This window comes from Vombatus ursinus, unplaced genomic scaffold, assembly GCF_900497805.2.
Source record: "Vombatus ursinus unplaced genomic scaffold, bare-nosed wombat genome assembly UNPS02000580.1, whole genome shotgun sequence".
Taxonomy (NCBI): domain Eukaryota; kingdom Metazoa; phylum Chordata; class Mammalia; order Diprotodontia; family Vombatidae; genus Vombatus; species Vombatus ursinus.
This window is the reverse complement of record NW_020940358.1, coordinates 12,821,154-12,848,152: the sequence shown is the minus strand read 5'-3', so window position 1 is coordinate 12,848,152 and position 26,999 is coordinate 12,821,154. Positions and strand designations below refer to the sequence as shown.

Genomic DNA, 26,999 nt, shown 5'->3' with positions numbered 1-26,999 from the left:
TGTCTGTGATCCTCTGATTGTCTAAAGTCATACATGTAGTAGATGGCAGAGACAGGATTTGAACCCAGGACTGACTTTATGTACTTTATGTACAATGAACAACTTATATGTCAGTTCTTAGGCAGTTCAGGATTATATGAGACAGTTTGCATGAAGTTGCTGTCTCATTTCCCACCAAAATATCTTTTTCCCATCCTCCCTTGGTCTTAAAGACTAGTAGCTGTGTCTCTGAGATTTCTTGTGAAGCTGTTTTCTGCCAATAGTTTGGTCCTTAAGTCAAGGAGTAGATCTTAGTGTTGAATAATGAAAGAGATTTTGAATAACTTACTGTCTCCTTTTATGCCGAAAATATTTTCCTTTTATTTTATCCTTCTTAGGCTTGAAGAGATTTCTCATGAAACTAGCTTCTCATCTTCTAGTCCAGCCTTAAAGAGTGGGACTGGATTTTTTTATTTTTTTAGATAACTCCTAAGTCATTCAGTCAGTCATTTTAGATAACTTCAAGCCATTCATTTTTAGATAACTCTATGTCATTTTTAGATAACTCCAAATTATTCGACTCAATTCAACAATTTTTTTTTAATAAACATGGCAGAAAGCCACAATCCCCTCTCTTATAGCCTAACCTTAAAGACCAGGGTTGGGTGCCTTAGGTGACATGAAGGAAATTTAAGAGATTCTGTGTAAAATTCTCTTTTTCCACAAAATTAATACCTTTTTCATTGCTTCTTCCTCTTTTTTCCTCGATATGTTGCATGAAGCTATTTACTTCTTTGCCACTAATTTTTTTTTCTCTTTTTACCTTTTCTTCCTTATCCTGAAGTTTTGTTCTAGAGATTTGCCATGAAGCTGTTCTCTCTTTCTCTGGTCCAGCCCTGAAGACCAGGAGTTGGGAGTTGTTAGTGAAGCTCATATGGGAGGTTTTGTATAAAGCTAATTTCTCCTTTTCCATCTCAGATGTATTTTCTGGAGAGCTCTTAAAGATATAAAGTTTTAAATTTTTATCAAGGAGATGGCGCATGATTATCCTCACCCTTCTTTATCTCCCACCTCTCCTCTCCCCAAGAAAAACTAAACTCTGGAATCAGTTTTTCATCTAGCCATCTAGCCTACTTGGCAGAAGGTAGGGGTCAACATTAAAATAGGCTAAACTTCTTTGGGCCACAGATAGGTTTTTAGCAGCTCACTTTCCAAGTAAAGATATAATTAATGATTAAACTATTTTGCAAATAAACCATATAAAAAAGGGAAATTTCAATTAATATCCATTAATTATACTTGTTACTTAAGATTTTCATTTATCATGAAATCACATTAATATAAAAAAATTACTTTGCTAAGTGGTACAATTTTTAATACATTTTTCAAGTTTTCTTACTGTTTACATTTAGTTAATGGGACATATTACATTTCTTGTCAGCAATCAGTTTATTGCACTCTGGAATCATGTTTGAAATTGATATCTTTAGAAATCTGAAAACTAACCTTAGTAGCTGCCTCATTTTCCGAGTTTACTTTCTTGAAAAACTGTTGTTCCCCAGTGAGATTTTTCAACAATTTGGACACTTTAATTTGTTTTTCATTGGTGTCCAATTTGCTTAAGTCAAGATGTTTTGATTCAAAATGTTGACAAGATTGTATTCCGTAGGAACAGCTATTACTTCTTGGCAAACAAGGCACAATATTTTGTCTCTTATGTAAGTAAACAAGTGCATTCTGGATCAAATACTCTATGTTCTGATTCGATCTTCCATTTCTTTTTATCACCCATTTTACAAAGTTACCCCCAAATCTTTAATGTTAGAACCAAAAAATCTCCATAGCAACTTCTCACATACAGAGAAACACTGAACTGAGTGTCCGACCTTGGAGAGAACGCCAGATGCTCATGTGAGGTGGAGGGCGGCCAAGCAGTGAGGGAGTAGAAGAAGCCCTCACGTTGTTGCCACTCATCATATATCGGGTGTCAACTGCATTGGCCCGTGGCTGCTCACGCTTGGTTCCAGGTCAGGGCCAGTAACAACCACAAACACAATGAGAAGATTTGACTCTCGCTGCCCTCAGACTACAGACAGACTGACCATGGTTGGTTGGCATGGGTCACATGACAAACAGGAGGGAGTGTCAAGTGGTAACCCACCCTCCAAGTTACATGACAGGCACAAGTGAAGCCGGGCATGGACAAAGCTCTCAGTGTATCTTTACTTTCTTTTACATCCTCCACGTTTTTCACAGGCCACCCAAAATCCTTTAGCAGGCCGCATGTTGTGCAGGCCTAACCTAGCGTTTAGGAGTATAAGTGGACATATTAAGTAAGATTGTAGGAACCTTTGACTAGTTCCTTGCTCCTCTAAGATAATTATTTCAATTTATATTTATTCAAATAGTTATCCTATCTTCTATTCTTATATAACTCAAATTCTAAGATATCTTCTTATGATAATATAGAATTATAAACTACAAGTTAGCTTCTTCCTTCCCCCTCTTCCCACCCCAACAACAACAAAAACTGTTACTGTTCTGTGCAACATACAGTAAATTCTAATAGAATATAAACACTTAAAGGTCAAGGATTGTTTTATTTTTGTCTTCATGATTCTACTACCTAGCCATACCTTGTATACAGAAGGCACTTAATAAATGCTTGCTGAATTAAATATGCAGATTCAAGAACGTAGACTCAGATGACAATATTCATAGTAAGAATTTTTAAAAAAGAAAATCTCAATTAACATTTATGACAGCAACTACTTTTCAACCACAATTTGTAAATCAGTAGTTCACTGGAGAAGGAAATGGTGAACCACTCCTACATCTTTGCCAAGAAAACCCCATGGACAGCATTCGTGTGCTATGGTCCATGGGGTCACTAAGCATCAGACATGACAGAACAACAAGTTCACTTTCCTCTAGATCACTTCAAAATAACATTAGAATGAAAAAAATTTTTTTTTAAAATTACATGGAAAACAAAACATCATCAAATGTTTCCTATAACAATAGTGTTACATATTGGTTTCAAACTTGAATATGTTCATTTCTACTCTAAATTCTTTCCCTTATATTACTCAAGAATGATGACATTTCTATAGTAGTTTAAGGTTTGCAAAGTGCTTTTTATGTATATATTATCTCATTAAATTATTTCTACAGCAAATTCCCCTTTGTCCACTATAAACTCTGTGTGTATCCAAATTATACCTTTTAGTAAAGCCGTATCCACTTTTTCATTCTCAGTGTTTTCCTTTCAACTATCATTCATTGCCCTATGCCTTTCATTAAACGAGTAAAAAAATGTCTTTGCTGCTACTAATGCTACTAAAAACCCTTCATTATTAAATATAGAGAACAAAAAGCTAGCAGTATGTATATTTTTTTAAAAGCAAGCATTTATTAAGCACTTACAATGGATTAGGCACTGAGCTAAGCATTGGGAATACAAATATAAGCAGAAAGAAAGACAGTGTCTGCCCTCAAGGAGCTTACATTCTAATGAGGAAAGATAATACATAAAAAGAAGTTGAAAAAGAGAAAGGAGTAGAGGTAGAGGTGCAGATAAAGGTACCCCACTGTGGGGGGGGCACTGGAAGACTGGAGTGCAGCTTGGAAAGGAATTTTGTACAAATTTCCTCAATAGTTAATGTATCTGACTGAATCACATTGACACAGAGATAACTTTTTTTTTTAGCAGTTTGTGTAAGTTGATACAACTTTCAAATCTATTGTTACAAAGAATTGAAAATATGAGACAAAACATTTTAAAAAATATAACCTTGAATAATCTCATACCATGTTATATTTAGTTGCCACATGGTAAGGCTTTCAATAAATTTATCAATATAATTATAGTTCATTTTTGGAACAGAATTGGAAAATGTAGGACTGTCTTTTTTTTCTTGCCTTCATGTGTAGAATGTACCAACTTAAAAATTCATGCTTAATCTACATAAAGATCTTCTTATTTAAAACACCCTCTATAAAAATATAATTTGACATTGAATGGTATTTATTTTAAATGAGTGGAATTTAAAACTGATGTCATTCCTTCAATTCAGTAGACATTTACGGAATGTTTTACTAGACGCCACTGGACACAGATGGCTTTGGAGGAGAGAGTGAGGCAGGTGACTTTGCCCAGCCCTCCCTCACTTAAACCCATTTCACTTGTAAGTCATGACCTTCCTGATGTCATTGGTCCTCTTAGAGAATGAAGGACAAACAACCACATCTAGATGCAAGACAATGTGCTAGGTAGGTACTGGGAGTTTAAAGATAAGAAATGCGGTTTAGCTTCTCTGCTGGAGATTACTAGGAAGATACAGCAGGAACAGATAAATGCTAACAGTGAGACAGACTTTCAGCTTCTTAATCTTTTCCTAACAGTATAATTTTAGTGTCATAACCCCTCCTGCCAAACCGTACTTACATAACAATGAACTCATAAAATCATAGAATCTGGAGACATCTGCTTCATTTTATAAAGGTCTAAATTGACAAAGAAGGTAAAATACACATCAGGGAAGGTGCAGAGCATTAAATGGTAGGACCATAATTTGAATCCAGGTCCTCTGACTCCAAGTCCAGGGTGTAGAGTCATTTTGCTACATTGCACTCATGATTCTGTGCACTTCAATTCTAGCATATCCACTTACCCCATCCCAGTACTCTTCCCATTTAACTCTAATTACTAAAATATTGGGCAGCTAGGTGGTGCCATGGATAGAGTACTGAGCCTGGAGTCAGGAAGATTCTTCTTCCTGAGTTCAAATCCAGCCTCAGACACTTACTAGCTCTGTGACCCAGGGCAAGTCATTTTACCGTGTTTGCCTCAGTTTCCTCACCTGTAAAATGAGCTGGAGAAGAAAATGTCAAACCACTCCAGTATCTTTGCCAAGAAAACCCCAAAAGGAGTCAAGAAGAGGCAGACATGACTGAAAAACAACTAAACAATAACAACTAAGACTAAAATATTCATATTATATTCTAATTATCTGCTTCAGTCTTTCTGCTGAGAGAATGAGAGAGCTCTGGGACCTAATTATGTGTCCCCATTCCTAGGAGGAAGTCTTTCTGTCCATCAACACTTTAGAGTTGTAATAAGCACTGATTAAACTCCTGCTATTTGTCAAGTACTCTACTAAGCATGAGGAGTACAAAGTAAAACAAAAGACAAAAAGATAGGCTGGGCTTAGGAAGGCTGGTTCCTGATGAGTTCACAGTCTAATGGTGGAGACAACAGGCAAACATCTATGTACAAATAAGACATATACACGATAAAGTGGAAGTCCTCAACAGAGGGAAGTTGCTAACATTAAAGAGGATTGCGAAAGGCTTCCTGTACAAGGTGAGATTTTAGCAGGAACTTGAAGGGAGTCAGGGAAACCAAGAGTCAGAAATGAGGAGGGAGAGGGTTCCAGGCGTGAAGGACAGCCAGTGAAACTGGCAGGAGGTGATATCATTCAACTGTATTAATGAATGCCTGTATCTTTTTGGTCTTAGACCTTTGAGAATAGATTATTTTGTTATTATCAACAGTACCTTCAATGACAACAAACTTCAAAACAGATATTTAAAACAATATATCAATATTTAAATACAGTAGAGAAAAGTGTTGTGAAATGACATTCTTCTTCCCTTCCGTTTTCTTTCCTTTTCCCCTGCCTTATCCTTTCCTTTCCCTTCTCTCATCTCTCCCTCTTTCTCTCTTCCCCTCTGGGCCCAGGGTCAGGAAGACCTTTCAAATTAGGCCTGAGACACTTAGTAGCTGTGTGATCCTAGGCAGGTCACTTAAACCTCTGCCTGCCTCAGTTTCCTCAACTATAAAATGGGGTTAATAATAACACCTACCTTCCAGGGTTATTGTGAGGATCAAATGAGATTAGATAGATAGATAGATAGATAGATAGATAGATAGTATTTAGCACAATGGCTAGCGCATTTTAGGTATTTAATAAATACTTGTGCTTCTGCTGTCCTGTTCTTTCCTTTCCTTTCCCTTTCCCCTCCTCCTTTTCCTTCCCCTTTCTTTTCATAATAAAGTTATGAAGTGATCCAAGTGCCCTTTTATGGAACTCACAGCATGCACCTTGATGCCAGTACATTGGTACAGTAACCACATGCTCTTTCTTGAAGGTGTCATGAGCTTTGCCAACTTCTTTGCCAAAGTTAACCCTCAGGTCAGCATCTTCAGCCTGTGATTCAGGGATGGGCTCTCTGTACACCACAAGAAGCATACCTCAGAATGGCTGAGCCTGGCATACTACCTGATCACTCTTAAGTTACAGAAATCACTGGGGACCTGAGGATATTATCAGGTGAGCAGACTCTCCTCTAGGACTGTCAGAGCTGCTCACAAATGTAAAGGTCTCAGTAGAGCCTGTGGCCAAACTTTCCCTAGCATCTTTGCATCTGTTTGAAGTTTGGAAAAGTTCTTCAAACTGCCTTGGCATTGGGAGCTATCATAGGTTGTGTGATTTGTCCTTCGTTGTTTTTTTTTCTTTTTTTATTAATTGATTTTAATTTGTCAACAATCACTTCCATAAGCTTTTGAGTTTTCAATTTTTCTCCCCCTCTCTCCCCGCCTCCCTCCCCAAGCTAGCATGCATTCTGATATAGGCTATACATATACATTCCTATTAAACATATTTTCACATTAGTGACTTTGTAAGGAAGAATTAGAACCAATAGGAGGAACCACACGAAAGAGAAAACAAAACAAAACAGAAGAAAAAAATATCAAATAGTATGCTTCAATCTGCATTCAAACTCCATAGTTCTTTCTTTGGATGTGGATAGCATTTTCCATCATGAGACCTTTAGAGATGTCATGATCCTTGCATTGCTAAGAAGGCCTAAGTCTGTCTGAGTTAATCATCATGCAATGTGGCTGTTACTGTGTACAACATCCTCCTGGTTCTGTGTACTTCACTCAGCATCAGTCCATACAAGTCTTTCCAGGTTTTTCTGAAGTCTGCCTGCTCATCATTTCTTATAGCACAATAGTATTCCATTACATTCATATATGACAACTTGTTCAGCCATTCCCCAATTGATGGGCATTCCCTCAATTTTCAATTCTTTGCCACCACAAAAAGAGCTGCTATAAATATTTTTGTCGATTTCTTTGGGATACAGCCCTAGAAGTGCTATTGCTGGGTCAAAGTGTATGCCCATTTTTTATAGCCCTTTGGGCATAGTTCCAAATTATTCTCCAAAATGGTTGAATGTCCTTCGTTTTTAAAGAGGACCATGACATCAGAAGATGTTGCCATGACTTGCAAATGAGTTGGATTTAAGTGAGGGAGGGCTGTGCAGAGTCACCAGTTGCACTTTCTCCTTCAGAGTCATCTGGGTCCAGTGGCCAGATCTAGATCAGGACAACTGGAGATGGCCCAGGAAAAAGTGGGAGACCTTAGCCTTTTTAAATTCATGTCTTTCCCAGTTCTCATTTTGACTGAGGCAACACCCATTCAGTGATTAAGGCTATTTAAAAAGTGAGCCTAGGGATGGCCCCTTTAATCCAAAGAACAACAACAACAACAAAAAACAAAAAAAACAAAAACAAAGTAGGAGGGAAAGACCCTTAAGATTTCTGGCCAAAAGGGAAATAATTACTATTTACATTCACTCTGAGCCATTAGGGCCCAAAAAATAACCATTAAGTGGTGCTTGGTCAGGAACCTATTGTTGGCCAATCAATGAGAGCCAGAGTAAATTGAGTTTAAGGCATGGTCTTTAAGACAGAAATCTAGCCAGTAAACCCAAGATATCAAGGTAGGGTAGGTTTCAGCCATCAAGATTTACCTTCCTTTGGGCAGAGCACCCCTAGGTAAGGGCATGATATCCCATGTGGAGAGAGGAGAGGAGAGGAGAGGAATTCCCAACTGGTACTGGCCACTTGGGTCCCCAGTGGAGCAGCTTAGATTACTCACAGATTGTGATTTGTCCTTTGTTCTTGAAGAAGACCATGACATCAGAAGATGTTGTCAAGACTTGCAGATGAATTGGATTTAAGTGAGGGAGGGCTATGCAGAGTCACCAGTCTCATTTTCTCCTTCAGAGTCATCTGGATTCAGTGGCCAGATATAGATCAGGACACCTGGAGATGGCCCTGGGTACCTTTTTAAGCTAAGGTCTTTCCTAGGTCTCAGTTTGACTGAGGCAACTCCCATTCAGTGATTAAGGCTAGGTAGAAAATGAAGCAAAAAATGGCCTCTTTTATCTAGTCAAAAAAGAGAGAAAAAAATGTTAATCTCGGAGGGGAAGATCCTCAGGGTTTCTGGCCAAAACAGAAACAATTGCTATTTACATTCACTCTGAGTATTATTGGCCAATCAAAAATCACTTAAATCCAATTCACTTGCAAGTCATGGCATCATCTTCCTGACTTCATGGTCCACTTCAAGAATGAAGGACAAACAAAAAAAACATAGATAATGTCAATGTATGGCTTTCTGATTCAATATGTGACTGTAAGGATCCTTATGTAAGGTTTAGCGGCCCCCATTTCTACTTGAGTTTGACACCAGGCCTATCCATGGCTGCCAAAATGATTGTCCTTAAGTTCAGGTGTGACCATGTAACTCCCTTATTCCAAAAACTGCAGTGCCTCTCTATTGCTACTAGGATAAAAGATACACTCTTGTATTTGGCTTTTAAAGCCTTCCTAACCTCAGCTTATCTTTTTGTAGCTTCATTACTCACATTCCTATAATCAACAGTCTAGTCAATTTCTTCTTACTATTCTTCAAACAGAACACTCCATCTTTTCCCGTTTCTTTGTCTTTATACAGATTATTCCCAATGCCTAGAATGTACTCTTTTCTCTGCTCCAAAGCAAAGAATCCCTTACTTCTTTCAAGACTTACCTCTTGAACCACCTTCTATTTGAAGCCTTTCCTGATTCCACCAAATAGCTCCCTATTTATTTTGCAATTATTCTGCATATACTTGTACTTGTATAAGTTGTCTCCCATGATAGCATGTAAGTTCCTTGAGGGTAGAGACTGTTTTATTTTTGTCTTTGTATTCTTAGTGCCTAGCATGGTGCCTCATACATAATGGAGTTAATAGTTGCTTGTTGATCGATTGAGACTTTAAGAAAAATAATTTTGATTGATTCATCTATTGAGGAATGGCTCCTGATATTATATATTTGTAGGAATTCCTTCTATACTTGAGTGCTGCGTAGTCTCTTCTGGAGAATATAGGTTAAAGGAAACTAGTAGTCATTTTTCTGGATGTGAGTGAAATATAATATGTATACAGATGAAATATACTAATATAGTTTTTCAAAATATAATTTTTGAAGATTCCTTTCCCGGGGTGACACTTATCTTCAAATAACAGATTGGACATAGTATACCTATTCTTTTCTGGTAGGCTGTCATCTTTGTCTTCTATCTGTATTTCATGTTATATTTCCTTAGTTCTTTCAGAATCCATTGTACTTTTATGCCCTGCTACTGTCACTACTTCCTCTCCAACCATATTTCATAAGGTGGCTGCCTGAGACAACATGACAGAATCAGCTTTTGTACCAATTTTTGTATATTTTTTGTACCAATTTTCTCTATAGGAATTTTTATCCTAATAATTTTCTGTTTCAAAATTATTCAGATGCCCTTATTCAGATTTACTCCTTTGCCAGGTTATGTTGGAACAGATTATTTTTATCCTACCAAAGAACTGAAGCCTTTCCAAAAGAGTCAAGTGTGTTTCTTGTCCCTTCCCCAGCCAACCATCGGTCAAACTCTCATTAGTCGTTAGTCATTAGTCAAACTCTCTGCCTAACTTAAAAAAAAAAAGCCAAAACAACCCTTAAATATGCCTGTCTAAGCAACAACTGCTTCCACCATAACTCATGGGGGAATTCCACTTTGAGGAGGTGGAATTGATATAACTGTGCTATTGGTATTGATGCCTCTTCATTAGATTGATACTCATTTCATAATCGTAAGATTACTAAATGTAGATATGTGAGAAAGGAATTTTCAGGAAAAGAATCTTCTCAGGTTTTTCTAGCAGAGTTCTATAATCACTAATCATACCATCAAGAAAAGACTCAATTTGCAGTTTTTTTTCAAAACTGAAACTTTTGTAGAAAAGTTACTTATAATATTATTTTCTTTCCTATTAGGTGGAAAAAGATATCAGAGATATAAAAAGTTCACATAGAAAATACTCCAAGAATGTTCAAGAGTAAAGGGCACCTATGAAGAATAATAGAGGACCTTTCCTCACTAAAACCTACTGTTTCATTATCTATCTCATGCTATTCTATGTACTCTCATCCTCTTTCCCCTCATACTTATTTAAAAGTTGACTATGTCTTTCTGTCCCTGACAGAATATTTAATGAAATCCCTTCCAGTGAATATAGGACTAGTTTAAGGACTAGTTTAGAAGTAAACTGATACTCCTCATCTTCCTTTTTATGTAAGAGAGAAATACTTCTCAGGTAAATGAAACTTTTTCAAAATGGAACTTTTGGAGGTTATCTTAGTGTAGTGGGATTAAAAAATCTTTAAATGATTTATTAAACATAAAATAATGTTTGGTTTTTTTGACAGGCTATGAATTCCTTAAATTTTCTTTTTGCTTTTGTTCACATGTGATCGATTGAGACATTGAACACATGCAGTGTTCAAGATGGGATTTGAACCAAGGTCTCTTTTAACTCCAAGCTTAGTGTTGTTTCCATCCACTACATCATGTTCATATTTTTCCACTAGGTACATTTACATTCTTTTCACACTGAAGCACTATATAATGTGTTCATGAGCTTCCTGAGGAAGATAATCAGTCAAAATGGTCTCTAAATGGTTCTATTCTTTGATAGAAATTGTGATGCAATAGAAAGTTTCCAGACCAGAGTTCAAATCCCAAACCTGCCATTGACTATCTCTGTGACCTTGGGAAAGTCACTTATCTTCTCTGGGCATCAGTTTTCTCATTTGCAAGATGAGGAGGTTGGAATAGGGTATCTCTAAGGCCCCTTCTAGTTCTAAATCTTGAGCTCGCTTCTCTATTATTATCTTGGAATTTATAGAAAAATATAAATTTTCACTTCCAATTCTTTATATAACTTTCCTTAATCACAATAGTAATAATAATAATAATAATAATAACAAACACTTAAATGGCCTTAAGGTTTCAAAGAGCATTTTATTAATTATTTCACTTAATTCTTATAGCTTCTCTGTGAGCAAGGTGCCACAGTTATCATCATCATCCCCATTTTACTGATCGGGAAACAGAGGTGCAGAGAGGTTGTGGGTAGCTTATGATCACACATGCAGTGTTCAAGATGGGATTTGAACCAAGGTCTCTTTTAACTCCAAGCTTAGTGTTCTTTCCATCTACTATATCATGTTCTAGTTTTATTTCTTTGTTTCTTTGTTTTTTTATGATAAATTTGGTAATAATATACTTTCAAAATCTATGAAGTTGATTTTCTGAATATGTTTTGGCATGAAAATGGTCAGTTTTTACTTATTTTCCCCTTTATCTCATCTTCTTTTACTTCCATTTTATTGATTTAATATATATTTTTGCTTTCTATTCATAACAAGTTTTAAAGTTACTGAGGCATTTAAAAATATTTTTTATTTGTCCTGGTGATTCCACTGCTAGTCACATACCCCCAAGAAGGCCATTGACAAAAACAAAGGCCCCATATATACCAAAATATTTATAGCAACACATTTTTGTGCTAGCAATTACAGAAAAATTTGGAATCAAAGTAAATCCCATTGATTGAAGACTGACTAAACAAAATATAGCACATGGATGTAATTGGATATCACTGTGCTGTAAGAAATGATAAACATGATATAGAGAAGCATGGCAAGACTTAGATGAAGTGATGCAAAGTGAAGAAGGTAGAGCCAGGAAAACAATACACAAAATTATGCCAGCAGTGTAAATTGAAAGAACAACCTCAAGACACCTGAAAATTTATGTTGTGAACTTTTACAGAAAAAAGTGGCCCCAAAGAAAAATTATGACCCTCTTTACTTCTTTGAAAGGGGGTTAGTCCACAGGTGTGGAACATTATATAATAGTCAGATTTTTAGAATGTATTGATCCACTTTGCTGAATTTTTTTTTCTTTTCCTCTTTTTTTAAAAAAAAAATTCTTTGTTATAAGGGATGACTCTGATAGGGAAAAATGCAGAGGGAAATCTAGGCCATGTAAAAACAAAAGATATCAATAAAATCTATTGAAATGTACTGTCTGTTGATATCTTTCATCTTTTTAGCAGTTACTTTTGAAAAAGAAAACCCTTGTTACTAAAGTATTTTAAACACTGTAACTACTATATGGATTGGAGAAAATTTCCAAGGGAAAATTTATCATGCACTTTTATAGCTCCAAGCCATTTTAGGGACCATCTAGTTCAATTCCCTCATTCATAGACCAGGAGCCAAGGGCCCATTGACATGAAATGACATACCCAAGGCCACTTAGCAAATACCTTATGAAGTGGCGCAATTAGAACCTGGATCTTTTGACTTTCCCTTCTGCATCCAGTGCCCCATGCTGTCTCTCTAAATAGATTGATTGCCTTTCATCCAAGAAAGCACAAAAGTAAAAAGGGTAGTTTCCTGAATTTAAAAAAACCCAAAACCTCACTAATACTAATTGCTTAAGAAGAGGTAGAGTTTAAGAAGAGGTAGAGTTAAAGGCTATATTCTTTGGAATTTGGTGAGATTTTTCTTTTTTTTATGTTCTCTTAAAAAATATATTTATTTATTTTTTGTTTTCAACATTCACTTCCATAAGATTTTGAGTTCCAAATTTTCTCCCCCTCCCTCCCCTCACCACACCCCAAGACAGCATGCAATCTGATATAAGCTCTAGGTCTGATGGGTTTGGGATATGTACCTCAGAAAGGAAAAGTCCTGGACTTTCCCATGTGGCCAAATCTCTAGCGTTTGCCTGGGGCTATAATCCTCATAAATAATATATAATCATATATGTGATCATATATCATCAATATATGATCATAATATCATACATATATAATCATATATGTGTGTGTATATGTGTGTGTGTGTGTGTGTGTGTGTGTGTGTGTGTGTGTGTGTGTGTGTATAATCAACTGGCCTTCATTGTGGCTACACCCAATCTCCCAATTCTCTGTTACCCTTAACCTAGCCTAACCTTCCATTGTCTTACCTCTCTATAGCCCCTGGCCACTTCCCACCCTTAATCCTAGCTAGACTCCATTCTCCCTTGGCCATGTCCAGGTCTCTGGCTTTCTATTACCTCACAGTCCCTGAAGACTACCTGGCCACTCCTAGATCCCTCCCACAGTCTTTCTGTATATAAGGTCCATCTTGTCTCCATTAAAGTGCTCAGATTGTTATAATCTAGCCAATAGCTTACTAATGTTCAGACTCCTTAATAGTCCGCCCAATATGACTGGATGTTCTAATAAACCTTGTCTTTGGATGAAAGAAGGCTTGGGTCGAATTCTTTCGGACAGGACCCTGGTATTGTGATTTTGAGGTCCCAATATCCTTAAATCTCAAAACATACACATTCATATTAAACACATTTTCACTGGTCATGTTGTAAAGAAGAAACAAACAAACAAAAAAAAGAGCAAATAGTATGCTTTGATCTGCATTCAGACTCCAAACTTCTTTTTCTGGATGTGGATAACATTTTCCATCATAAGTTCTTTGGAGTTGTCTTAGATCTTGCATTGCTGAGAAGAGTTAAGTCTATCAAAGTTAGTCATCTCACAGTATTGCTGTTACTTTGTATCATGTTCTCCTGGTTCTGCTCACTTCACTTGGCATCAGTTCATATAAGTTTTTCCAAGTTTTTCTGAAGTCCACCTTGAGATTTTTCTTAAGTCATTTCTTTTCTCTGTTTCTTTCACCCTTAGTATTCATTTACCTGACTTTAGTGCTGAAGAGTTGGCATCTCCGTCTTGACTCAGTGTCTTCTTTCATGCCAACTTCCTGAAAATCACCCTCCCAACCCTTTTCACTCTGACAGGAATAAGTGGTCCTCTCCCCTTCTTTTCTCTCACAATGTGTATTATTTTCTGAAAGCTCATAATAACCTAAAAGTCATGTTACTATAGGTTTAAAGAAATAAAAAAAATTAGAATAATTCCTTCACTCTTCTTTTTTGGAATATTTGGAATAATTCCTCCACTCTTCTTTTTTAAAAACAAATGAGGAAGGATGGAGAGTTTTCTTACATTTATTAGCATATTTCATAGAGTGGATTTGACAGAGTTGCTCTCAGATAGTTTAAATTAAATGGTAGTTATCTTTTAATTTGAAAAAGTCCAGAAAATAAATATTCCTAAATAATTTTGTTGTGTTTATACGAGGGTTTGGGGGAACAGTTTTCATATTTTCATTTCATAATTTGCTCACTTTTTTCCTCTCTGTTCTAAGTTAATAGTGTCACATTTATCCGTAACCTGGTAAATTATTGAAAAAAAATTTAATAGAATAACATTAGACAAGGTTTAGAAAACATTTCCTGGGAGGTATCTTACACTGACTCTTTTTCAGCTTACAGCATAGAAAAGTGAAATGAACTGCCCAAAAAGATGATTTCTGAAGTAAAAGCTTTACTGAGTTACTTATAAAGAGTAGTCTTTCTCAATATTTCTTAAAGATAATAAATTCTCTATGATTTATTTAGTCTTTTGATTTTTTTGACTAGTTTGTTTCTTTCTCTTCTCCCCAACTCCGCCCCCACTGCCACCCCCAAAGTGTCTTAATTTTTCTCAGTTGTCAAGTGTGGTCTCCTCAGCTAGTGCTTAGTACTTAGTACTCACATTTCCATACTGTCCTTCCTTTCCCCACCGCCCCCCCATTTGTTGATGATTTTCTTGAGGTGATATAGAGAAGAAGATGGAAGCCAATTTATAGCAGTATTCTGTTTTCCACCCACACCCTTCTTTTTTGTTTCCATGTCAGAATTCATTGGGAAACATAATTCTTTCCTCAAACCCCTTAAGAAATATTGTTAAAGGGTTGCAGAAATAGAATAATACTCTTTCTTTTGTGGTTGTATGTGGAAATCTTGAGGAAAGATGGAAAGATGTCAAATATTTCATCAAGTCTTGAAGAATAGACTTTTTATATTAATTTTAATTAAATCAAATCACTCATCTTTCTTTTTTATAAATCCAAAAAATAAGCTTTCCTGAGTAATTCTATATTTATATTTTGGGGAGGCAGTTCACATTTTTTTTATTTATTCAATTTGGCCTCATTATTATGCCATATTTTAAGGCATATTTCCCTCAGGGAGCTTTAGATAATATGTCTGTAAGAGAAAATATTTTGACTCATTGCTTTTCAACTAAAAGAATACAAAAAAAAAAAGATCTGTCTGAGAGGTGTTTTTTCAAGTACACGATGCATATAAAATGATAGAATTTTGTTAGGATTTAGTTTTTTTGTTCTTTTTTATGAACCCTTTAATTTCTTAACGTTAGAGAGCCTATTTCTTTGAATACTCCTCTCTTCTTGCTCTTTCTACATTATCTGTTTTCCTGAGGTGACCAGTAATACAAAAGACTAAGCTTGGGCTAAACAGGAAGCATTTCCCACCCCACCCTTCTTTGCTCTAATTGAAATTGAGGACTCTCACTACCTTATTACTTTCTCTGAAAGAAACATTATAAATTATTTTCTAAAGCTTATTAAATAATGCTGCTCCAATATTGTAATACAGAGATATTTATTTTTGTAAGTGCAAATCTTAAGTGAAGATTGAGAAGTTATAAAATTCCTTGATTCTTTAATACTTCAAAAATTTATGATTTCATTAGTGTGAATACTACTTTCACCATCTGAGATCACAGCATTTCCATGGGTATTGGTCAGTGGTCATAGATAAAAGCTTCATCACCATGTGGTCAATCATTTGGTAATCTTTGTAATAACAGCAATAATAACTAGCATTTATATAGCACTAAAAGATTTGCAGAGAGTTTTACATAGGTTAACTTATTTGATCCTCACAAAAACTGTGGGAGATAGACTTTTATTGTCTCCATTTTACAGATGAAACTGAGGCACAGAGAGACTAAGTGACTTTGCCCAGGGTCACACAGCTAGTTAGTGTCTGAGGCTAAATTTGAACTCATGTGTCCCCTATCTCCATGGTTGATTTTTAGTTTATAGTCATCTATCCCTGGACCCCATTTTTTTCCCTGTAAGAATTTATAGAAAAATATAGATCATTTCCCTAAGGTTATTAAATAATATTGCTATGGATTGTAGAAACAGATTATTTTCCTCTTTTTTAGGGTGTTAAGCTTGAGGAAAGATGAGAAACTTTTTCAGTGATCTCAGTTGAATTGCAAGTTTTTTAATGTTAAAAAGCAAATATTTTCAGTTCCCAATTTATTTAAACTGTTTCAAATTCTAAAGAACTGTTGGAAACTCATTCTGCTTTTCATTTGCTTTTCTTATTCCTGAATATGTGACCTTGGACAAGTCATCTGACCCCACTCAGATTTACTTTTCTTCATTTTTAAAATGAATGAGTTGAGCTAGATAATCTCTAAAGTCAGGCCCAGTTCTAGAATTCCATGTTTCTGTGAAAAATTCAGGGGAATAAACCTTCTCCTTTGTATAGATAGAGCAGCCCTCCCTACCCCAGTTTTCCTTTCCAAAGTGTCCTCCAAGCAGGTATATTTCTGAATGAAAGAGGTAAAATAGTCCTGAAACCAGCAGGAGACAGTTCTACTATCTAGATTACAATAGGTAGAAGTTCTAATATCTAGAAATCTTGGAAAATAAGGTTTTCCTGTAAAGTCTTGACAAGCCTGCTTTAATTAACAGGAATTCAGAATTGCTAGCATTGTTGGTATACAGTGAATAAAGTCCTTACACATAGAACTTCTAAATAGTATCTGGATCTACTCTTAAATTGCTATGCAAATACTGTATTCAGAGAAAATATAAAAATAAACTTCATTCTAACTCATCTGAACAAATATAGAATTGAAGAAATCAAAATGAATTGAATTTTAGTATATTTGGCAAAGCTAGGGAAGTGAATCAGATTACTTACAATTTCAAATAACTAATTAAATAGCTATTATTTTTATCATTTTATAAGATCTATAAATTTATCATAAAGAGAATTTGGCATTACAGATTTATAATGGTGTATATTTGGTGGTATATGGTATATGCTATCTAAGGCATAATCAATCAATCAATAAACATTTACTAAGCACCTACTATGTGGCAGACACTGTGCTAAGTGCTAGAACAACTGAATGCACAGTGAATTTTGTGCTATCTGTTGAGGTTTAGGGGCTTAGGGGTGCTAGGACCCCAAAATCACAACACGCAGTTCCTGCCTGAAAGAACCTGACCCAAGCCTTCTTTCAGCCAAAGACAAGGTTTATTAGAACATCTGCCATCTTGGCCAGACTTTAGGAATCTGAATATTACTGGGCTATTGGCTAGATTACAAGAATCTGAGCCTTTGGCTAGACTCTTAAGAATCTGAGCACCTTAATGGAGACAAGATGGACCTTATGTACAGAAAGACTGTATGGTCAAGTAGTTTGGGATGACTAGAGGAGAGGGTCTAAGGAGATCCAGGTGGGAGTGGTCAGTAAACTGGGGTGAACTGAACTCCTTGGACCTGGACCAAAGGCCAAGGGAGAATGGAGATTAATGGTGGGAAGTGACCTGGGGCCATAGGGAGGTAAGACAAGCAGTGGCCACAATCAAAGGCCAGTTGATGGGATTATAGCCTCAGGCAAACTCCAGAGATTTGGCCCTGTGGGAAAGTCCAGGGTTTTTCCTTTCTGGGGTCCAGATCCCAACCCCATCATTAGTTCCTCTTGGATAGGAATGAACTCAAGAGTTACCAAAAGGACAACACCCAGACGTTTCAATTAAACCTCAGCTTTCCCAAAAAGATCTGTATAGTTTTTACCTAAAATTTGTAGTATCCCTTGTGATTTGAATTCTCTATGGAAGACAACCATAATTTTTAAAAACTATTAGATGAACAACACCATTGAGCCACCACTGCCTGCATACTTACTGTGAGAAGTGACAAGGTCTAGATCCTTATCTTCTCTTCATTGTGGCTTTAACCATCACTACTTCTCTGCCGTGGGGCCACAGGGGCAATTCTATTCTTTTTCCAAGAAACTCACTGATCAGGAAACCTTTTTCTCTTTCTAGGAGGTCTGATCCATGAACTGCCATGTCAAAATCATAATCATATCTGTTCCCCAGTCTCAATTTTGAGATTACTTTGAGACAACCACCAAAGCTGAAGCTGTTCTTTTGTTGCTAGATTTTAGATTTTGATTTTAGATTTTTAGATTTGTTGCTGTCCAGGGAATTCCCCTTCTCTACATTGGAGGTCAGGGTTCAGGAACATTGCCCATGGATTCCCCTCCTGGGCCACTCAGGCAAGCATCTTCCTTGGTCTTCTACAGAAACTTTGTTGTCCTAACTGTGGCCATCTCTTCATCTGGGGAAGTCTACTATCAAGCACTCCCTTCTGTGGCAGTGTGGGTGAGAAAGCAGTAGACAAGCCCGTAGAGCTCCCATTTGTTTTTGCTCCATGGCCCCAGTTACCATTTTCTAGGGAGATGAGACTTTGAGCATGCTCAGGCTTGCTCCCACCTACCTAAGAGCATAGCTCTGCTCTTCTACAGAGCTCTGTAGAGCTCTTCTACCTGCTCTGTTCTCTTAATTAAGAAAAGGGGGAAAAAACAAGAGTGACTGGCTCACTCTGTTTCAAAGGATAATCAAGTAGAATGGCTCCTCTGATGGGAGTTCTTTCTCTTTAGAGTCCCACCCAACCAGTCACCTTGGGGGACATCCTGGTCACTGGAACCCCATGAGGAGCTGCATTTGTTCTCTTAAAAAAGTGTTAATGACCATGTCCATATTCTATAGGTAAAGATATTCTCAAAAGATTGTCCCAGGGAAACTCTGTCCATGAACCCTCCTTACCCTCACTTTAACCTAAGAAAACATGTTGGGGAAAAAAACTACCTAACAACCTTGTACTGTAAAACTAAATAAAAATTATTCTGTGATTATTTCAAATGTGTAGATAATCTGGAACTGACTTAGTATGAATTGTTATAGTTATTTTACAAAATAGTGATTAAGATAACTTCATGAATTAATAAATAGCATTGTAGGAAATTAGTATTTGACCTTCCACTAGTTTTAGGTGTCTATAAATCTGTTCTTTTTCAGGTCCAAGTCTACAGGGGACGTCATCTGGCACAATCTCAGAACTGTCACTTCGCTGTGAGGATGACCCGAAGAGTGAAGATAACAGTAGAAATAACTCAGGAAACTTTTCTCACAGTGTAAGTTCAAGAAGCTTCCAGGAAGCAGACAAGCTACATGTGGAAGTAAGTAATTCAGAGTGAGCTTGCCCAATGGTTGCCATACATCAGTGGTTCTGAAACTTCTTTGGCATAATTTTGGTGGAGCAGCACCTCTGCAAACTGCTTATTCCACCTACTTTTGCTTCCTTCCATAAAGTTTCACCAAGATTAATGAAAAGAATGGGGCTGCTTTTGATAAGGCAAATATTTGATATATGGGCCTTATTAGGTATTCCAAGGCTATTTTACATTCATGACAGAAAACAGGTAGCTATTGATGATCATATTACAAACAAATATTATAAGATATCAGCTCATAAGTTGCTTGGAGGACCATCAATGATCCCAGAGGACCCTTTAAGAACAACTGATATAGATAAAAATAAGTCTATAGCAAAATGAGTCATTGATGGTGCCTTTGTACCATGAAGATAAGTAACTTCAGAATTGGAAGGAGAGACCTTATTGGATATTTAAGTATTTTAATTTATGATAGAGATGGAAAATATAAAATGATATCAACTTCCTTTATTATATCAATTAGTTGGCTTAGTTCTCTGTAAACATTAAAACACCATTCAACTGTTAATTATTATTTTATTAATAATGTCTCAATTAATTATTAATTATCCATTGCTTTCTGGGTACTTTGGATTGCATTCAATGTTACACAAATCATTACTATTTTATTAATATTACATTGTCTTTGCGTTTTGAACTCTCTGCACCAATTGACATTTAAAAATTTTCCATTTTCCTTCATTTATTTCAGGATCTGCTTCTGTCTGCTAGTGAGTGTGGTGATCCCTCTCTTCTGAACACTATCACCACTTCAGGATTACCTCTGCAAACACATGGTGGCTTGGCCACAGCTAAGGTTAAGCCTTTTGCATATGACAGTGGCCTCCATACTGGATTACTGTTGACTTCTTCCCAAGACACGTCGAAACACATTTCAATAGACTCAACTTCAAAATGTTACTTAGATCCTTTGGGGCCCTCTTGTTTGAATGCCAGGGGAACATTTCATCTTCCTGATGCGGTCACATCTGTATCTGCCATTTCTATTTCTTTAGGGGCCACATCAAACCACAAACCCCTGAGAATTCATAGTGATGAGTCTCAGGCCCGAGGTTCGGCAATAGCGGACCCTCTGTCACAAAACATCCCAGACAGAGAACCTATAGTGGTAGGTAAGTCGTGTTCACCTTTACCAGAGACACCCTCATCTGGATCAAGAATTTCATGCTCAGTTTCAATGGGCATGACTGGGAAGACTCAACTGGAGACATCATCTTCAGGATTTAGCACAAGTAGTTTACATCAGGTGACAGTGAGACCTCGGACATACTTTTCTACCAGTAGCTATTATAGCTGTGGGGAAAAGCATGGAACCTGTGGAGATGGAAGTGATAGTGGGAAAAGCCAAGTAACTAGAATGGTCACAGTTAAAGAGAGCATCACTGCTGCTAGTCCTGGAGAGTCCTCAAACATCTCTGGAGTATCTTCTAAAACCCTCAAGAAGAGGAGCCTGGAAGGGATGAGGAAGCAAACTCGAGTGGAGTACAGTGACACCAGTAGTGATGATGAAGACCGCCTAGTTATAGAACTGTAGAGATTCTAGAAAACAGAAGGGTTACATTATAAAAGAACGCAGGGAATAGAAATACCCAGAAACATCAATGCCACTGAGTTGACAGGAAAAATGAATTTCTATTATGATGCACCTTAAGATTAGGAAAAAAAAACCTTCTTGGATGCTAGAGGCCAAGTTATGGCAAAAGGCTTACTACCCTCCACTGTATGGCTCTGGGTGACGTTAGTGTGAACTAACAGCAGCTCTGCTTCAGCAAAGGAAGTCATTAAGGTATTGTTTCTGAATAGAACCTGTAAATATTCTCTGCACCTTAACTCTCTGCTACATTAAGACTCTCTTTTATATCCCCTCTCTCCTTTCTCTTTAGTTTTCTCAATTCTTTGTTCCCAAGAAGGTGCACCATGACAGTTTACAAGTATCAGAGAAGTCTCTAAAATGTTGGTGAACCAACAGTCAGTGAGAGTCACTTTAGAGATGAGGAATATAAGGTCCACACTCCTTAGTATAAATGTGTTTAGAGATAGGGGTTTTGGGTAATTGAGTCGTGTAAAATGAGTATCATGGTTTTAGAGCTGGAAAGGGACCTTCGACATCCTCCAGGATCATCGGAACCTCTTCATTCTACGGATGAGGAAGCTGGAGCCTAGAAACATCAAATGACTTGTCTAGGGTTACATACTCAGTGACAGAATAGGGATTCAAACCCAGTTCTTCTGACTCCTAATCAAGCTCTGTTTCCACCACAACACAATCCCCCATTGGGAATGTAAGCCAATTCTGAATAACTGAATTCAGATTTACACAGAAACCCTGAAATTTGGCTATGACAGCTAGCCTTTTTAGTGGGTGTTATAAATATACTCCAAACTCACATGACATAATGAAATAATCATTTTTAAATATTGCACAAATGACCAATGCTCATTTATGATCAGATAATACAACCATGTTCTGCTTCTGTGGCTGGTGCCTTTTCTGTTGAGAACTTTAAAAATCCATGATTTTGTAGTTCTTCTTTGAGAATACTGACATTTGAAAGCTAATTGGGGTAGTTTTCTGCAATGAGATTTTGGGAGAGTGGGGGAATAATATCACATGACTCTCTGATTTTATTTTTGTTGTATGTTTTTGTCCAAACAATTTCAATTAAAGGGTTATATTTTTGCCATTATCCAAAGCTTTAATCAGTGCCCTGTTCATCTAGGAGAAAAGGCTTTTGGATTTCCTCCAGAAGCTTGAAGGATACAAAACTAAATGGAGTTTGATGTTTTAAGTTTTAGTCATTTTATTTGAGAGGTTTACTATGAATTAGATCTTGGTGTATTATATAAATCAGACTAGAACCAGATTAAAAAAAATTTTAAATACTCCTAGCCATAACATGATTCAATAAATACAATAACATCTGCTAGATGTACTGTATTTTTGGTTTCTCTATTTTAAATGGTGTAGAAAAGTTTAAAGAGGTTTGCACTGCTGTGTTATAATTTTATACTTGCCTTTGGTATGATTTTGTACAATTTTGAAATTTATATTGTAGAATCTTTTGGGTTAACTTTCTTCTAATGATGCTTTTATGCCTATTTATGCTTCAGAGGAAAGATGAAATTGAGAAATACCTCATGTATCTGATGACGTTGCAATGGGTCTTAGCCCTTGTCTATGTATGGTCAACTTCCAATGACCTTCGTTTGAATAAACTACTTTTAGGATTACCTATGCCAGCTCTCTCTATTACTCAGATTATATGTACTGTCAGTTAATGTGTTCTTAGAGAGGGCAAACTAACTTCAGTACTACCTAATAAAAACATAATTGGGAGATCATTATTCATATGACCTTGGGCAAGTCATCTAAATTCTCTGATCTTCAGTTTCCTCATCTGTAAAATTGGGAGGTTGGACTAGATGACCTTTAAGGTCCTTTCCAGCCTGAGATCTGTGATCCTATGATCCAGAACTATTTACACTTAGATGCTTTAAAGCTCCCTTCATTACTACATATTGAAACCCCTCCATGTCTTTCCATCCTGTGAAATTCTCATCCACAAATTTCATAGCAGCTGAGCTGGCCATCTATTGTATTTCACTGTGTATACTTGCCTGCATCATTTCAAAAAGTTATCTTGCTATTTTTTATAATCCCTCACCATTTAAAAACCAAATAGGATTTTTGGATTATGTGGTCAAGTACCAGCTGCTTGTCCAGGAGGGCTTTCTTGTATCCAGCCTATCCACAGATGCTATTCTTATTCTTTTTAAAGTTACTTTCCATGTACTCTATATTTATCTCCTATGTTCTGCTTTATATACATTGTCTCCTCTTTTAAACTATAAGCTTCTTGAGGGAAGGGATCATGGTGTTTTTTCTTTGTGTCCTCAGCCTTAGCACAATGCCTGGCACATAATAAGTCCTTAACAAATGCTTGCTGATTGATTGAGCTGCTATAATCTTCCCTCTGTCAGCATAAACAATTAAAAGTTGACTATTTTCCAAACATGAGTTGAATGGTCTTGCGAAATGCCAGAGTGTGGACATCTTTGATGACTCATTCAACACAAAAAGGCTGGTTCTTACAGAGTGAAGTACCCTAGCAAAGAAAATCCTCTTTGTCCTGAAGACTGCTATAGGAAGAGAATCAGAGATCCTTTTTGTGCCCATTCTACCTGGGCTTCTACTGAGACTCGACTAGGTAGCTGGGCCAGAAATACAAATATTATGTCACCAAATGGTAATGACTTCAGGACAAAGGTAAAAAGTCATTGGTCCATTAGCCAATTTTGCTAGCTTCCTCTTCGCTAATTCCTCAAGGACAGGTATCAATAATGAGTTCTGATAATTGAGAATTCAGGTTGCATTTTAAAAATTTGTTTTCTCTGTTGGGGAGGAAGGGAAAAGGGCTGTGTAAAAATAGGTGGCCCATTTGGAAACATTCTTGCAAGTGTACCTCACTGTGTACAATGTATTTCTGAAAAGCTATGTTTAAGCTGATTTTTTTTTTTGTAAATCCAATTATTTAAAATACTGTATATGGGGGGGGCTTGTTATTTAAATTTTATGGTGAATTCCTTTTTGTAAAGCATTCTTTTGTAAAAATGAATAACCATTCTAATTTTTAAAATCTGGGTTTTCCTGATTTTGTAAATCTTGATTTTCATGTATCAGTTTGTTTAAAGTGGAATGTATCTGTATTTGCATTGTTGACATAGGCGTATATTTTAATGGCAGGACCTGAGCTATAGCCTCAGCTTTTGATCATTAAGAAAAAAAAAATTAAATTTTTTTTCAGATTTATTTGACTGATGTGAATGATTATGGCCAAAAATAAATAAATCATCACGTGGTGGCCAACCTTTTTGATGATAAGCACCTGGGTTTGGTCAATCTGAGACTAAACCCTTACTCAAAACCTTTTCCGTCTTGGTGGGAACTATTTGCCAGAGCTTGCACTCTTCTGGCAAAAGCTTCTAGAACTCAGGCTTACCCCTGCACCCCAAAAAGGCATGGAAGGATGGCTTCAGTGGGGGATCTGTAAATCAGAGATCCATGAGTAGAAATAACCCCTGGTAGTGAAGACAAGAAGTAGGGGAAAACAGCGACCATGCCTGGAACCTTCAGTTGAAAACTCAACATTATTAGTGACTTTCAATATGATTCTAGCTTAATAACAGCCTATTTGGACCCTGGATGAAATGGAGAACAGCTTTTTATTTTGTCATGACTTCTCATGTTCCTGAAGAATATGATACTGCTGCTACTGATATGATTGTGTAACCCTGGGCAAGTTATTTTACCCCTCTTTGCCCAGCCTTCTCCCTGGAAGAATGAGTCTCAGATAAGACTTATCTGAGATGTAATTCCAAAAGGCGATTACTCGCATTCCCATCAACTACTTAGAATGAATCCATGATTTATTATTATTATTTTTTACTTTGCACTTTGCATGAGATTCTCAATGCAGCAGATGTTTTTAGTGAGAGAAATTGTGGCACTGTTATTGACTTCTGGCAAAATTGAGTGCGGCAGAACAGGAAATGGTTAGTTTAAACCTACAGTACTCCTGCAGCACATATGTCACCCATCTTTATTATGGTCAGTTGTTTTCCTCCATAGTTTTAGTGAGACAGTATAAAGAAATTTTTTTTTAATTCTATACTTTCAACACAGACCTATTTCTCATCACTGTCAGAACTCATGAAGCATGCAGTCAGGTCTTAGAAAACCTTGTGTGAGAGATTTCTACCCCATATTTTAGCAGTATTTGTGTAGTTTGTGTAAAATGCAGTTGTTAGAAACAGCACTGGATAGTGCTGGGTCTGAAGTGAGAAATAACTGGATTCCAATCCTATCTCTGATGCTTACTACCTGTGTGACAGGTCCTTTCACTCTTGTGAGCCTCAGGCAACTTTCTAAGACTTATTTAGTAAGTTATAGACCAGTTTTGTACTGATTCACAATGCATAGCTGGCCCTATTGAGTGTTGGAAAATTTCAACACATTATTACACCCTTAGAAGAAAGAGTGTGTTTGCAGGGAGGGGGGAGAGGGAGGAGACGGCCACCTGGAACCTCAAGGAGAACAATTGTTAAATATGCAGATACAGTACTTGACTACAGTCTGTTGATTGTTCAGAATCAGGAAAGCCACTGACTTTTTTGCAGATTGTTGGATTTATTCTTCTTTATATTGTTAAATTATTTTGTTTTTATAAAATAAAATTGGAGATTAAAATGAAAACGTGTGATAGGGTTTCAGTGCCTCAGAATTATTGTAAAGAATTTTTTGTGGTTGGTAAGCATTTGTTTACTTATCAGTGCTGGCTACTTGACCCACCAAACAGATTGTTCCCTGTTTTGTGTTTGTGTCCCATTGTTCCTAACAGTCTTTAGGGAAGGAGAGATTATTCCTTCCTGAAGTGTACCAGGGAGTTTTATTGTACTACATTACACACACACATATCTTCATGCCTTTCAATTTAGACCTGAGTTTTAAACAATTCTTAAATGTAGCTGATCTTGGAAGCCACATGAGGGCACTGTCGACAATAGAAAAACACAGGCTTATTATATCCATTGTGGTTAATGTTTATTTGACAATATTCATATGATTTGGTAATGATGCAAAAGCATTTTTAATTTAAAGGGGTTTCTTGTAGACAGAATTCCTTTACTTTTTGGAGGTAAGATTAAATTTAATTTATGTTCCCACAATCTTAGTCCATCTTTCTGCCTTTTAAAAATCTCCTTTGAAGTAAACAGGGATGAAAAAAAGGATAGTCTGAAGCTGAGGAAAACCAAATCTAGTTGTTAATTACTGAAGGGCATTGATAGCTTTTCTTCCAACTAGTCAAACTCTCTCCAATAATAATCAGTTAGTCTAAGAAGGAAATGCATCCTTTGTTTCTTCCTAATGCAAAACATTTCTGGGGTAATCAGCTCCACCTCCTGTTAAGCAGGGGAATTTCCTTGCTTAGGCTCTAGGGCTATAGGATGGTTGTGGGGGAGGGGGAGGTTATCGGATGTATGGCAAGGGAGAGGGGTGGTGCGGGGTGATCAGTTCCTTCAGTCAAACTTTGCTCTTTGTTAACTAACATTCCATGCTGGGACACCTCCTCCACACATTACCAAACCCAAGGGAATGTTCTGTGGGCTTTTTTTTTTTTAAGTGAATGTAATTGGATCTCCCAGAAAACCATACTCAGGGTTTCATGTTGAGTCACAAACTATTTCCATCAGTTTTGCTTTGAAAGGGTTTCCATCCTTCTAGATTACAAGCAAATGAACTGGGCAGCACCACCAACGGCTCGGAGAGCCGGTCTCAAGTCTCCTATTTACAGCCTGTTGAGCTTTGCTCCACAAATGCAAAGGTCTCACTCTCAGACATCTGGAAACTTTGCTTCCAGCAGGGACAGCTGCCTCTTGTTCTTAACTGTCTCCCAGCTGCACGCTAGAGGCAAATCCTGCATCGTTTATGATTGATCAGCAGAGGATTAGCCTATTGCAATTTCAGCTCATAAATAGATGAATTGTTT

At 36.8% G+C, this 26,999-nt stretch overlaps 1 protein-coding gene across 2 annotated transcripts in view; it reads left to right on the top strand.

Moving 5' to 3' along the window:
* The window catches only part of ZNF831 (zinc finger protein 831), a 102,851-nt gene extending 79,568 nt beyond the window's left edge, over positions 1-23,283 (top strand). For both annotated transcript variants that reach the window (XM_027847716.1, XM_027847708.1), the window contains exons 5-6: positions 19,235-19,395; positions 20,144-23,283. In XM_027847716.1, coding sequence (XP_027703517.1) covers positions 19,235-19,395; positions 20,144-20,986 — 1,004 coding nt within the window. In that variant the 3' untranslated portion in view covers positions 20,987-23,283. The remainder of the gene's footprint in view (positions 1-19,234; positions 19,396-20,143) is intronic.
* The last annotated feature ends 3,716 nt before the right edge of the window (positions 23,284-26,999 follow it).